The sequence below is a fragment of the Mauremys mutica genome, chromosome 5, assembly GCF_020497125.1.
Source record: "Mauremys mutica isolate MM-2020 ecotype Southern chromosome 5, ASM2049712v1, whole genome shotgun sequence".
Classification (NCBI taxonomy): Eukaryota; Metazoa; Chordata; order Testudines; family Geoemydidae; genus Mauremys; species Mauremys mutica.
In genome coordinates, this window is record NC_059076.1 from 110261875 (window position 1) to 110275029 (window position 13155).

At 39.9% G+C, this 13155-nt stretch overlaps 1 protein-coding gene across 2 annotated transcripts in view; it reads left to right on the forward strand.

The window, feature by feature from the left end:
* Positions 1-13155, forward strand: part of ADGRA3 (adhesion G protein-coupled receptor A3) — a 119874-nt gene that overhangs the window by 68328 nt on the left and 38391 nt on the right. Inside the window, exons 9-10 of one of the 2 annotated variants that reach the window (XM_045018366.1) lie at positions 4957-5158; positions 10399-10548. In XM_045018366.1, coding sequence (XP_044874301.1) covers positions 4957-5158; positions 10399-10548 — 352 coding nt within the window. The remainder of the gene's footprint in view (positions 1-4956; positions 5159-10398; positions 10549-13155) is intronic. The other variant, XM_045018367.1, reaches the window with a different exon arrangement.

Consider the following 13155-nt stretch of genomic DNA (forward strand, 5'->3'; position numbering starts at 1 on the left):
TTTATAGTTTTTAGTTTAGTCAGATAGGATATAGTTGGAAGTGGGTGGTTGTTTCTGCTTAGAATTTGTTTCAGCAGTGAAGTAGACGACCTGAAATGCAGCTCTTGCCCCGTCAAAAAATAGCATATGGAGGAAAGGGTAGAGGAATATTTATATTCGGTTCATTTAGCAGTAGTTTGGTTGACCTGTGAATTTATGAAGACCAGTTCAACATTGTCTTCATAAATACTACTTTTACATGAGTAGGTGTTGTTTAATATGTCTTATTCAACTAAAAACCTTGAAGTTATTACTCATAACTATTAAACGTAAATCATGTATATCAAAATATATACCAGCTTTTCTGTTTCAATAAATCCTTCAGCTATTCATATATCTTGAATATAAAAGATAACTTGGTTTGAAAATTGCCAAAGATGAAAAATCGGAGGACTGACTGGCCCACTGGATTTATAAGATGGTAACCTAAATATTACTTTTTTTAAAAGTACCTAAATGTTAGATCATTAAATCAGAATATATTATTATAAACATATTTTGAGAGTTGTTTACATTTGGTTTTGTGTGAGGATTGTAGTTTACATTTGTAAATATTTTAATTTCATTTTGGGGGAAAGAAGACACACAAGCTCATAAAATAGAATCCACCTTTCCTATTTTAAATTCTGTTTTGTGACAGTTCATTTTTTAAAAATTGTAATTTCGACCTTTATGCTGTCATCTCTTTTTAGCAATAAATGACTTTTTAAAGGAATCTTATTAAAAACGAACAGTGTGGTTGATCCAATATGCTTGTTAGCTATTGGATAAGTAGAGAAAGATACGCCTACTCCAGGGTGATTAGTTAATTAAAGGTGCAATAAAACTTTCATTTCCACTTGCTGGCTTTGCAGCAGGTGAGCCCTCCATGACTAGTAGCACATTTTCCACAAAAGAGGCTCAGATCAGAGGGTCTGCATGTCCTGCCTTGGTTCATCAGAGAGAGAATCAAAAGCTCAGTCTGTTGGCTCTCTTATAACTCAAATTGCAAGTGTAGATCTAAGATGGCTGGGAGATCCTATTCTCCCTCTTGGGAGGATTCCAGTTCTCACACACTGTTACCCAAGGTTCTCAGAACACAAAGCAGTGGTAACTTAACTGTTTCTTTCAAGGCAATGTCAGGAATAAATCAGTGGGGACACAGCTCTTCCGTCTGATAAATGATTGGTACAACAAGAGTGCTTTTATTTAAAACTACTTTTTTATTAAGTCTCAAGCACACACATACATATATGCTTTCACAATAGGTTCAGAGCATTCCCGACATTTATATTTACCCAAAGTCTGAGATAGCTTTGAGGAATCAGCAACCAGCCTTCCGTGAACCCTCCTTCCATTCAACTGCTGGGGAGTGTAGGTGCCAGATCCTTGCCCAAAGAAAAGTTTCCTCAGACAGCTCCAAAGTGTATCCTTTTGCCTAATCTTTTATAGCTAACAGAACACACAACTCATAGTGACTCCTCGTGGGTCACCATAGTAACCTGGTGGGTCACCAATTTTCCTAGTTTCAGCAAACTATTCATTATCTCTTATCATTCAAGCATTTCTATTCATAACAATAAAAGTATATAGACTCATAGACTTTAAGGTCAGAAGGGACCATTATGATCATCTAGTCTGACCTCCTGCACAATGTAGGCCACAGAATCTTACCCATCCACTTCTATAACAAACCCTAACCTATGTCTGAGTTATTGAAGTCTTCAAATTGTGGTTTGAAGACCTCAAGCTGCAGAGAATCCTCCAGCAAGTGACCCATGCCCCACGCTGCAGAGGAAGGCGAAAAACCTCCAGGGCCTCTGCCAATCTGTTGGGGCACTTAACCAAGGTTGACTATCCAAACATTCCTTCCATTCTTATGGTCCGTTAACTCTGTCCCATCCTCACATTTCTGATTACCAGAACTGCAAACATGCAGTTGTTTAACCTTGCCTTTCTGAGCCTAAGATTATTCCTAGTTATGTGGTATTTTATTTTCAGCTAGCAATGGCTGGACACACACAAATGGCTGGACTGCAGTAATGTTAAGTTCTGGGGTTACACCTCGTAAAGGTTTGATCTGCTAAAAGGTTTTAGAGGAGTTCCCCTTTCTCCTTACCTAGTGTGATATAGACTTACCAGACAGTAGACTCTGAAATAGAGAGCATAAGGAGGATCTTAGTGCTTGGCTAAGGAACTCCTGGAGTTCCCAGCCTTCTTGCTCATTAGGACCACCTGGTGGAAGACGTACAGGTGTCCCAGATGGGAATCTCCCCTCTCTAAAGAAAGATGTTTGTCTCCTTGTTGGCTTCCACTCCTCTACAGAAGGAAAGGAGAAGTAATATGCACTTCTTGCATAAAATATCTTTTTTGGAATGTCATAATATGTTCCAGAATGTGGGCAAGTACATCCAGGATTTTAAAACTGTGCTGGGAAAGATCCTTTACCCATTACTCAATCCCTTTAAAGCAGTGTTGCTCCAACTTTTCCAGTTCTGCCCTCCTTACCAGTAGCAGAATCTGTCCATAACACCCCCCCCACACACACACACACTCTCTCTCTCTCTCTCTCTCTCTTACTGCATACCCAAGGCTTCCTTAGAAGCGGAGCTTGGGCTGAAGGCAGAGTTGGGGGCAGAACCTGGGGATGAGGTCAGAGCTGGGGCTAGAGGTGGAGCTGGTCTGGGGGCAGAGAGGGAATGAGGGTAGAGTGGGGTTGGAGACGGAGCTGGGCAGGGGGCAGAGCAGGACTGGAAATGTGGTACTTCCTCCCTGCCCCCAATGGGGACTGTCCTTGCTGCAGGCCCCCATGAATGTTCCTCCTTGCCCCCTAGGGAGGCTCACGCCGCACTTGGAGAACCACTGCTTTTAAAGTGTTTTCCATCCTGATTAAGTCTAAATGATGGCATTTATAGAAATGGAGGTGGGAATGATAAACAACTCTAAACAGCTCCACACATTGCATGAATGTTGATGGATGCCCACATTTGTGTGGGTGGTTACAGGCCTGCTATTGGGGAAATGAATTTCTTTAAGATAAATTTCTTCTCTTGTCCCTATTGGGTCTCGGCTACTGTAGCAATGGCCACAATATACAAATATAGTCTTGTCCTCTTTCCCACACGGCATCATGTCACCATAAAATGATGCAACACTTCATTACCACATAATGTTGAGACCTCTGACCGCCACTGAAATTGAAGAGCTCCCTCTCCTATTTTGATGTACTCTGACAACTGATACAGTTTTCCCCTTTGGACTTCTCACTCGCTTTGGGGTTCTTTTTTGATACCATAGCCAACGGTGACCCTGTGATACCAACTATCAAGTCCTCACCCATTTATGGGTTGCTCCAGTCAGAGGTCTCCACCTAAACTTGCTATATCTTCTTCAAAGTGTGCGAGGGTAGACACTTGCTTTTCAGCTCTTAAATCTGCTTGCCCACCACTGAAAAGCCTGGAAGGTGACCTTTGAAGAGAAGTAGGAATTTGATGATACAGAAGACCTTCAATGTGTGACAGAAGCTAATGTCACTCTTCTGTGTTACCTGTGAAAATGAAGACTACAGCCATAATGATCCTCAAATTCTACCTCCTCCTCTTTTTGTGGATCCCCCTCTAGTGTGTTCACTCTATTCCTTCTTCAGACACAGAAATGTACCTTTCAAATTTAGACATATTTTGAGATGATCTTAAACCAGATATAGTTGTAATTAATTATGTAATCATGTACGAACTAAAAGTTCAAGTCTAAAATATTACTTTTTTTTTTACCTGCTTTAGGGGAAAATGGCTGGGTTTCAAACTGTTTGAAAACCAAAACAGTCCCTGTTTAGCAGTCTGCTAATTCCTAATTCTTTTCAAGGAAAGCTTGCTTTAATCCTATTTTGCTTACTAGGTAGAAAAGTGGAGGTAGCAAGAGAAACTTCAATTGCTCATTCTCAAGAAGGGGACCATGTTTTAATTAAGTTTATGTGTTGGGTTGATGGCCTTGAAATATTTGACGTGCCAGATATTTTTCATGGTTTTTAAATCTTACATTGTTCATATTGATGGAAATATGCTAATTAGCCTAACTGTTTAACTGTGTATTTTAGAATATCATTTGAACTCCTTTTTTGAGATGCTGAGTGACTAATCAGTGCAATGAAATGTTGCCATTTCATTTTTTTCTGCATTATCCTATTTGTTTTATGCTTTTAAAAAGAAAGTAAAGGTTAGAGATAGAGAATTTTGTTTGGGGGGTGCATGGTCCACGAACCAAATATGGGTGTAGAACATCTGTTTCCTTCCAAAGAAACCTTTTTTCTTCCTTTTCCTTGTCAATGTAGATGAGAGGTTGTTCTCACCTGAAAATTAATTTCTATTCACTGTGACAGCAGAAAATGGTGCGATAAGAGGATATCAAAATTGTGTTGTAGATATATGATGCTGCTCTAGTTGCTTTCTGCTCACTTTGAACTGTCTCCTGTTGATATCTGCAGCTGAGAATCAGCAGACAGATGGAGTAAATCTGAGTTACACTGACACATGTGAGCAGGACAAGTGCTGCAGAACATCTCATAGTATATGTAACATCCAATTATAGAACACTTAATCTGGAAATCTTGCCACAAAAGTTGAGTAAATTCCCATTTGGAGCAAAATTGCAGTCTTTTCTAATGGGTTTTTATATAACTTTTCTTTCTCTCCAGTGTGCAGACTGATGAAAGAATAGAAACAATAGAATACTGACATTAGAACTCATTTTTGTTAATAAATTCAGGTACAAATTGCCTGAAAATACTGAAGGCTAGCCAATGTGGCCTTTTAAATAGTTTGCAGATATTTCGTTCTGAAGTGTCTTTTATTTGGTGCCAAAGTGCTTAATTCTTTTATTTACTCAATTTTTTACACTTGTCATGTAAATTTGTTTAATCTTTTGCCTTCAACTCTATAGGTGGCCTAGAACATTGGCAGGCATTACTGCATACCTACTGTGTACTCGTTACTCTGCTGGCAGTGGGATATATCCTGGCAACTCTCAGGATGAGAGAAGAGCTTGGCGCAGATGCGACAGAGGAGGATTCTGGGCAGAAGAGGACTATTCTCGGTGCCAATATGCAAATGATGTTACTCGAGTCCTGTATATGTTTAATCAGGTAATTTTCACTTCTCTGTCTTTTGTGAAACAGTTTTAAAATAACTTCAATCAAGATCTTCAACAAAAATAAGATTTACAGAAATCTGCCTCCCAACTGCAACAGGGCTACAACTTTATCACAGAAGTCATAGAATCCGTGTCTTGAGCTGCACACCTCCCAGCCTCAGAGCTCAGGGGTGCCCCGGAGCAAGAGCTGCCGAGTCCAGCGGGGTTGCCCCAAGATTAGAGTCGCCGGTGATGGGGGGGAACCTGCAGTTCTGAGCCTGCCACCCCTGGGTGAGATGGGAAGCCTGCAGCTCCCCATTTTGTCATGCGTATTTTTAGTAAAAGTCCAGATAGGTCAGGGGCTTCCGTGAATTTTTCTTTATTGCCCGTGACTTGTCATAGAATCATAGAGTATCAGGGTTGGAAGGGACCTCAGGAGGTCATCTAGTCCAACCCTCTGCTCAAAGCAGGACCAATCCCCAGGCAGATTTTTACCCCAGTTCCCTAAATGGCCCCCTCAAGGATTGAACGCACAATCCTGGGCTTAGCAGGCCAATGCTCAAACCACTGAGCTATCCCATTTTCCCACCCCCCCCCGCGACTTCTACTAAAAATATGTATGACGAAGTTACAATATGTTAGCCTTAGTTACAAAGTATCTAGTATTCACTGGATCAATGTATGCACCATTTGTTATCTGATCATTTCTCTTTATTAGCATTTCACAGCTCAGAGCCTAACATTGGAACCTGCAGGATTACACAAAAATTTGGTTTAGCTTTCCTTTAGAGGCCATCAGATTTTTTTAGTGAATTGGAGAATTCTGACAACCTCCGTAATGGGGTGCACTCACCTCTCGTGAGTGCCCCTGATTATCGAGTGTGAGCGCATGCTGCAGTTTTTTCTCAATTTCCTCCACTAGTTGCCCTGTCAGCCGCTGCACTCCCTCTGTCTGAGTCATGCACAGTCCATATGCAAAATTAAACAAACTCCTTCTGGGGTACACAATCCAAAATGTCTCCAGTGTCCTGCAGCCCTCCCTGGGCTCAGTCTTTACCCAGTCCAACAGTGCCTATTATGGTACCCTGGTTTGGTCTGGCTAGGTTGCAAGGCTTCTACTCCAGACTTGAGTCCCCGAGGGCATCTTCCTGGGGACTCATTACCTCTCCTAGAGTCCTCAGTGACCCTGCTGAGCCCGCAGTTCGCTGACCACAGCTCCCCACTGAGTCAGTCAGTGCAGCCCACTTCTCTGGGGTGCCACAGTTCTAATTCTCTTCCTTAAGGCATAGCTACTTCCTCCCAGTGGCTAGTGGCGGGGGGAACTGGTCCCACCCACTGCTCTGTGTCCCTTTACTAATTGCTGCTCTATGTTTCCCTGGCCCATAGCCCATCTTAGTTGAGTCCCAGCAGCAAGCCAGAAGCTCCTTCCTCGCTCCCCTGGTCCCTGCAGATAACTACTTGTTTAGTTCCAACAGCCAGCCAAGAGCTATTCTTGGGCTCCCCCAGTCCCTGCCAGCAACTGACCTGTCCATTCCTTTCAGCCCCTGCAGCCAGCCAAGGAGCACCTCTTGCTCCCCCAGTCCCTGCCAGCAGACTGAACTCACTGTGGCCCTGCAGTTCCTTTTATATGGGCCTGCTGAGTCCTGATTGGCTGCAGCCTCTCTCATTGGCTGCCTCCCCTGCAGCAACTCTAACACACTTGGAGGACCTCTCTACTGCTCCTTTCCTGGGCAGAGTGTTGAAGGAACCTGAGGCCTCTGGGCCTAGTCCACCACATCTCAACCTCAAACACCCTCCCCAAAATGTAAAAGGTTACTCTAGCTGTCTAATCTAGTATGGCACTGGGTTAGACTTATTGAATTCTGAGCTGCTCTTGTCTCCAATTTAATCACACAGACTCTTGGAACATCACTTTGCTGTAGACAGTTTATTGATTCTGTAAATCATTAATATTTATTTACAAATGCAGATACACTTTAAAAATAGAGATATTAATCATAATCAAAAATATACCATACATTTTTTTACTCTAAAGTTTTTTGTGTTTTGAGATACTTTCAGGCCCTGTCTAGATTGTAGTGTTTTGTTCTTTGCTATTTGATTTGATTTGACAATTACTTTGAGTTAACTAACACCATTGTAAATGCAATTGTAGGCACTCTGAATGATGAACCATAAACGTTCATGAAGTGTCACTCATGTTAGTTAAATGACAATCATTCACCCAAAAACTGGGGCTCTGGGTTTGAAAAACAGTGTTGAGTAGCAGCAGCAATCAGGAATTTGCAGCCTCTAATCAGGGCCTAATATGGTTCTCTTTATGCCCACTCTCACTCATTCACCAATGTCTTGTAAGAATGTTGTAACAGCTTATACCTAATACTTGAAAAGAAATATTAAAATGTCAAAATATCACTGCACAGAAAATTGAAATGGATTAATACTCCATTTTGTGAATTATGAACATTTACAGATGGAAAAACAGGAAATCTGACATAAGTACAGACTACAAGTTTCTGTAGTCCTTTCACTGGAAATTAAATTTTAAGTAATATGAAAATGATCCAGGATGTGGTCAGCCTTAAATCTTACTTTTCACTTAATCCTGTTTATTCTTTGTCCCAGAAATATTCCATTAAAGAAAATGAACAAAAAGTGAAAAAGAAAAGAAGAAAAAGCCATCCTAAAAACATAGAAGGAAACTTTAATTTTTAAACAACTTGCAAATTAATGCTGGATAAAAGAATTACACACACAACACTGGATCTTCTCAAGTCTAAGCGTGCATTTACTTTTAACAAGTAAATAAACCTACAAGGTTCCAAATTCCTGGTGCAATTTCTTTGCATGTTTTTCAAACCCAGAATCACTCATAATTGAAACCTCATCCAAATAAATTATTGAATTTACCTGGGAGTTTTAGTCAGCATGGTCTCTTATGTGGACGTTTATAAATGAAACACTTTCCTTAAAATTCTGAATAAATTTCCATTAACCATTAAAAGCAAACAGCAAGGAGAGAGAGCCTTAATCTTCTACAAATATTACTATGTGATACACATTCAGAATCAGTAACTATGGTTCAATGGTGTTGCCAATATGACATGGTATTAGAAAACTAGCACCAAAACACCATCTGGAATTCAGGATATCTGGGTTCAAGTCCTTGCTCTACCTCAGACTGTGTGTGTAACTTTTTGGGAAAAAATCACTTAATAGCTGTGTGCCTTCATTCCCCATCTGTAACATGGGGGTGATAATACTCCTTTCTCTTACTCTTTGTGTTATCTGTGATTAGGGAGCCTGGCTTATATTCTACACTACTACTACTGCTCTTTGGTGGGCAATATTTTTTTCATGGTTAGGGAGAGTTCTGCAAGTCTCACATTAGGAAACTGAAACCCAGAGTGAAAATCCTGTCAGGGATATCTTAAGAGAAGCAGGATTACTGGTCTGATTTTTCCATGTTTAAATGTATAATTATTTCTCTGCTCTGTCAAAATTGTAAGCAATGTTCAAAAATGTTATCTTAATATTGAGCTCTGTGATTTAATTATTCCTTTAGAAGAAGTAATCTAAATATTATCATCATTTCCTGTGTAACACAATTTTAGGTAGGTCAGGAAAACTTGTTAGTCATTTTTTGCACAGAAAACATTTCGATCTCCCAAGATAATTAAGTTTAATAATTAAAACCCAAGTGAAATCTAGAGAAGATTTTCAGTGCTAGATTAAATAGTTTTTGGGTCCTGTGCACTATGGAAATTGGGCCTCCCCCACAACTTCACTCAAATTTGGCCCAGCTGCCCCACCATGACAGAGGGGAGAACAGGGCACACCTGAGCGTCACTGTGACCCTAGTCTAATTCTTCTGCAACTGCTGCCCGCCCTGCACAGCGTGAACAGGGTCTGACCCAGTACGGCCGTTCTTATAACAGGGGCCATTTAGCAAAGCACCCTCTCTCCAGATGTTCTAGACACAGAAACAAATGCCTCTCACCCCACATTTATCCTAGCAATCCTCCACCAGCTCCCACTTACACTGAGAGTCTCCATACACATTCCAGGAGCTCTGACGTACATCCCACTCACCACAGCCCTGAGTGCCTCCCAACATCCTGGCCGCTCACCAGCATCTTCACTCCACTCCCACCCCTGTGGTAGGGCAGCTCCTCCTGATTTTGGCCACCCAAAATGCCAAGTTGCAAAACCACTCACTCAACTTTGGCCCCATCATCGTTCCTCCCTTATCCCCTGGCATCATGACAGAGGGACAGACCAACCAAACCTGAGTGGCATTGCAGGGACTCAGGTTTGGCCCTTCCCAATGCAACCCACAGAAATCTGTTGGTTGGGAGGCCCTCTGACATGGTAAATCCAGGCCCAAAGATTTGTTTTGCTGGACTGTTTGTCTTTATTTACAGATATTATCTTTTAAACACCTGGTAGTTTAAATCAAATATTGGTCTGGCTCTAAAATGGAAGGAAACCCTTACTAAATAAAATGCTACAATTAATTTTGTGTTAAAGGGAATTCTTCATTACCTTAAGAAAAAATTATGGAAATATTGCATAATCCAGGCAGATGGATATACAATGTGACCTTTTAATGAAAAATGAATTCATTAGTTTTAAAAAAAGAAAAGCCCAGAGAGATTATATGCAGTATTTGAACTCTGGAACTTGATTTTTTTTAATGATGCATTATGGCTGCTGAACTAATGTACACTAGGGATATCTATCATTGTTTTCTAAAACCATGCTTCCAAATCTACTGGTGCAGGCACTGATGCTGCAAAGAGAACCATGCAGGTGAGACCCTGTGCAGTGCCGCAGGAAGTCCATAGGACTCTGGGAGGATGCAGGAGTCTGTCTGCCTGGTTCTTGTTGCAGGAGTCCGACCTTGAACTTTTTCTTATATTTTAGGGAGAGCCTCTCATTAATTTCAAGTACATTTTCTATTATTTTAAATATGTCAATAGATATTGTGGCTGTGGTGTGTGTAACTTTCTCTTAACTTACCTAGCTATGAAACATATTTTTCATGCTCTAGGAATTTTGGAAAACAATTTTGTCTATATACACAGGAAATAAATGTGCAAAGGAGGAGAAATGTATTAATTGTACTTTATTTAAAAAATTAAGGTTTTGTTTTTGTTTTACAGTAGTCTCAAATTTGAAACAGGCATTCTCCTAAATTGTATTTAGATTTAAATTTTCCTTTTTCAGTGCTCATATTTGTTCTTTATATAGATGCCACTCAACCTTACTAATGCAGTTGCAACAGCAAGACAGCTTTTGGCTTACACTGTTGAAGCAGCAAATTTTTCTGATAAGATGGATGTTATTTTTGTGGCTGAAATGATAGAAAAATTTGGAAGATTTGCTGAAAAGTACAAAGAGGTACCTTTAACGTTTGATACCATTTTCAAGATAAGCGGATGAAATATTTGCCTTATTAAAAATACCTGTTTTAAATAATAAAACCTTCTAAACCTTTGAGGAGCTCAAATTTCAGATTCTGTTCCATTTTTTCCTTTGTTTAGTAGGTTCCTGAAGTTGCTGACCCACGGTCAAAGACTTTGTACTCATGCTGAGATCCTCCAGCATTCACTGGACTTGTAATGTCTCTGGTCAGCACTGGAGCAGGGAGATAGGTACAGTAAGTCTGGTTTTATTTAGTAGAGAGTGGGTCACCCAGGTTTTCATTAGAATGATTTTATATAAAAAGATGAATAATGAAAACCTCCGAGATCCTCTCAGTAATGAATAAAACAAGACTTATCTTTTCCCCCCATGATAGCCTGGCTTTATTCAATATTGACCTGTATCTCTAAGGTTTTTCAGTCATCTTATATCTTATGGGATATAAGACATTAAAATACACTGCTACCTCGATATAACGCCACCCAATATAACACGAATTTGGCTATAACGTGGTAAAGCAGTGGTTCCGGGGAGGGAAGGGGGGACGAGGCTGTGCACTTCGGTGGATCAAAGCAAGTTCAATATAACACGTTTTCATCTATAACACGGTAAGATTTTTTTGGCTCCTGAGGACAGCATTATATCGAGGTAGAGGTGTAATATCTTAGAGTGCTTATTGTTGAGAGGGAGTAGGTAGAAACTCTGTTTCACTGCTGAACAGTGGTCTTGATCTCACTATTCAGTGCATTTTGGAAAGTTGGAGCTCACAGTGCAATAATTTGGAACTTGGCCAAAAAACACCCCCAACCCATGCACATACCGAACAAATAATATAGTCTAAAAATTCACAGTAAAACTCTTTTTGGAGGATTTTCACATTGCAGTTCCCTTTTAAATACATAGCTCAGTTAATTTGTCCTAAATTTAATTTTTCTATATGTTTGTGAAATAATTAAAGTAATTTTATTAAATAACTGTTTTTAGTACCTCACCTAAAATATGGATTGCTGCATTAATTATATTATAAGGGTATTGTTTTCTCAGCAATGATTTGTCAATCTGATGTCACTCTGCCACTACTTGAAGGCAATAAAAGCGATAAAACCGTCAACGTTAAATTCATAGGTAGTGTTTTTAATAGTAGCTGAAGTTCCTCAGTTCCTCTGTTAGATGATGTATTGTTCTTTTTGTTTTTTTAAACCATATTTAGTGAAACCTGTTTGATTTGTTGATATGTTGGAAAGTTGCAAGTGTTAGCCCATTCTCTAGCATGAATAGCCAATACATATTGGCTTTAATAATCTTCCTTTAGTCTAAATAAAAATAAAGTTTTAAATTAATCACTACACATTGCTTACCTGGAATTAATTAAAACGTAGAGCTGAAAATATATGAAATACGTTTTCAAATGGCTCTTCATTGTGCAGTTTGAATAGTCTGAAAGATGTAGAATACATGAATTGTAACCTTAATAGCCTCCTCAGTGTCAGGTGTCCACTAGAAAAAACAAACTTTCGGGGGTGGGGAGGGAGGGAGTCTGTATTGACTATTCCACATTAGAAAATTAAAAAAAAAATGTCATCAAGACTTAGAAACATTTTAAGAAAATTCTTGATATTGATGAAAGTGTGCAAGTGTGACTTTATAATTTCATGATTTATGCCAGCGGTTTTCAAACGGGGGGTCGGGACCCCTCAGGGGGTCATGAGGTTATTACATGGGGGGTCGCGAGCTGTCAGCCTCCACCCCAAACCCCGCTTTACTTCCAGCATTTATAATGGTGTTAAATATATTAAAAAGTGTTTGTAATGTATGGGGTGGGGGTCGCACTGAGAGGCTTGTTGTGTGAAAGGGGTCACCAGTACAAAAGTCTGAGAACCCCTGATTTATGCAGAGAGAATCAATGAAGTTTGATTCCTATAATTTTAGGAATTTCTGGTTGACTTTTACAATAAATTATCAGTTTAACCAACAGACTTAAAGAAGTGTTATGTTTTATAATGAAATTAATAAGCATTTTATCCATTTGGCTTAGTTTTGATTGATTTCAGAAATATTTATTAAATAAGGGCCTGATCCTGCAAAGTATTGAGTGCCGCCCTCTCTCTGTTGACTTCACTGACAGTTGAGGGTGCTCAGCACCTTGCAGCATCAGTCCCTAGCAGAGCAGTGGAAAAGATGTGGCAAATCTTCACTTCCAGGTATGGACTTTCTTGTTTGAAAAGCTTAGAAATCTCACTGCTGTCTTCTTACCTGCTATTGTTAAAAAGTAACACCCCAGATTACTGTAACTGAAAGAGGTCAGTTTTTTTTTGTTTTGTTCATCTGACAGCATTCGTGTATAGTCTCTGCTGCTGTTTCCTCTGTATGAGGCACTGATCCTGTAAAATCTTAGTGTCCTTTACTTCACAGAGCTGTTGGCAGTGCTCAGAGTTAAGAATGTGCATATATGTTTGCAGGGTTGGGGTCTAAATTAGTAAATTTCCAGGGCCAGGGGGAAGAGGAGGGAGAGAGGTTGTGGCAAAAGAGGGGAAGAAAGAAAAACTTAAACTACCAGAATTGACAGTATCTGGGTATTAGGAA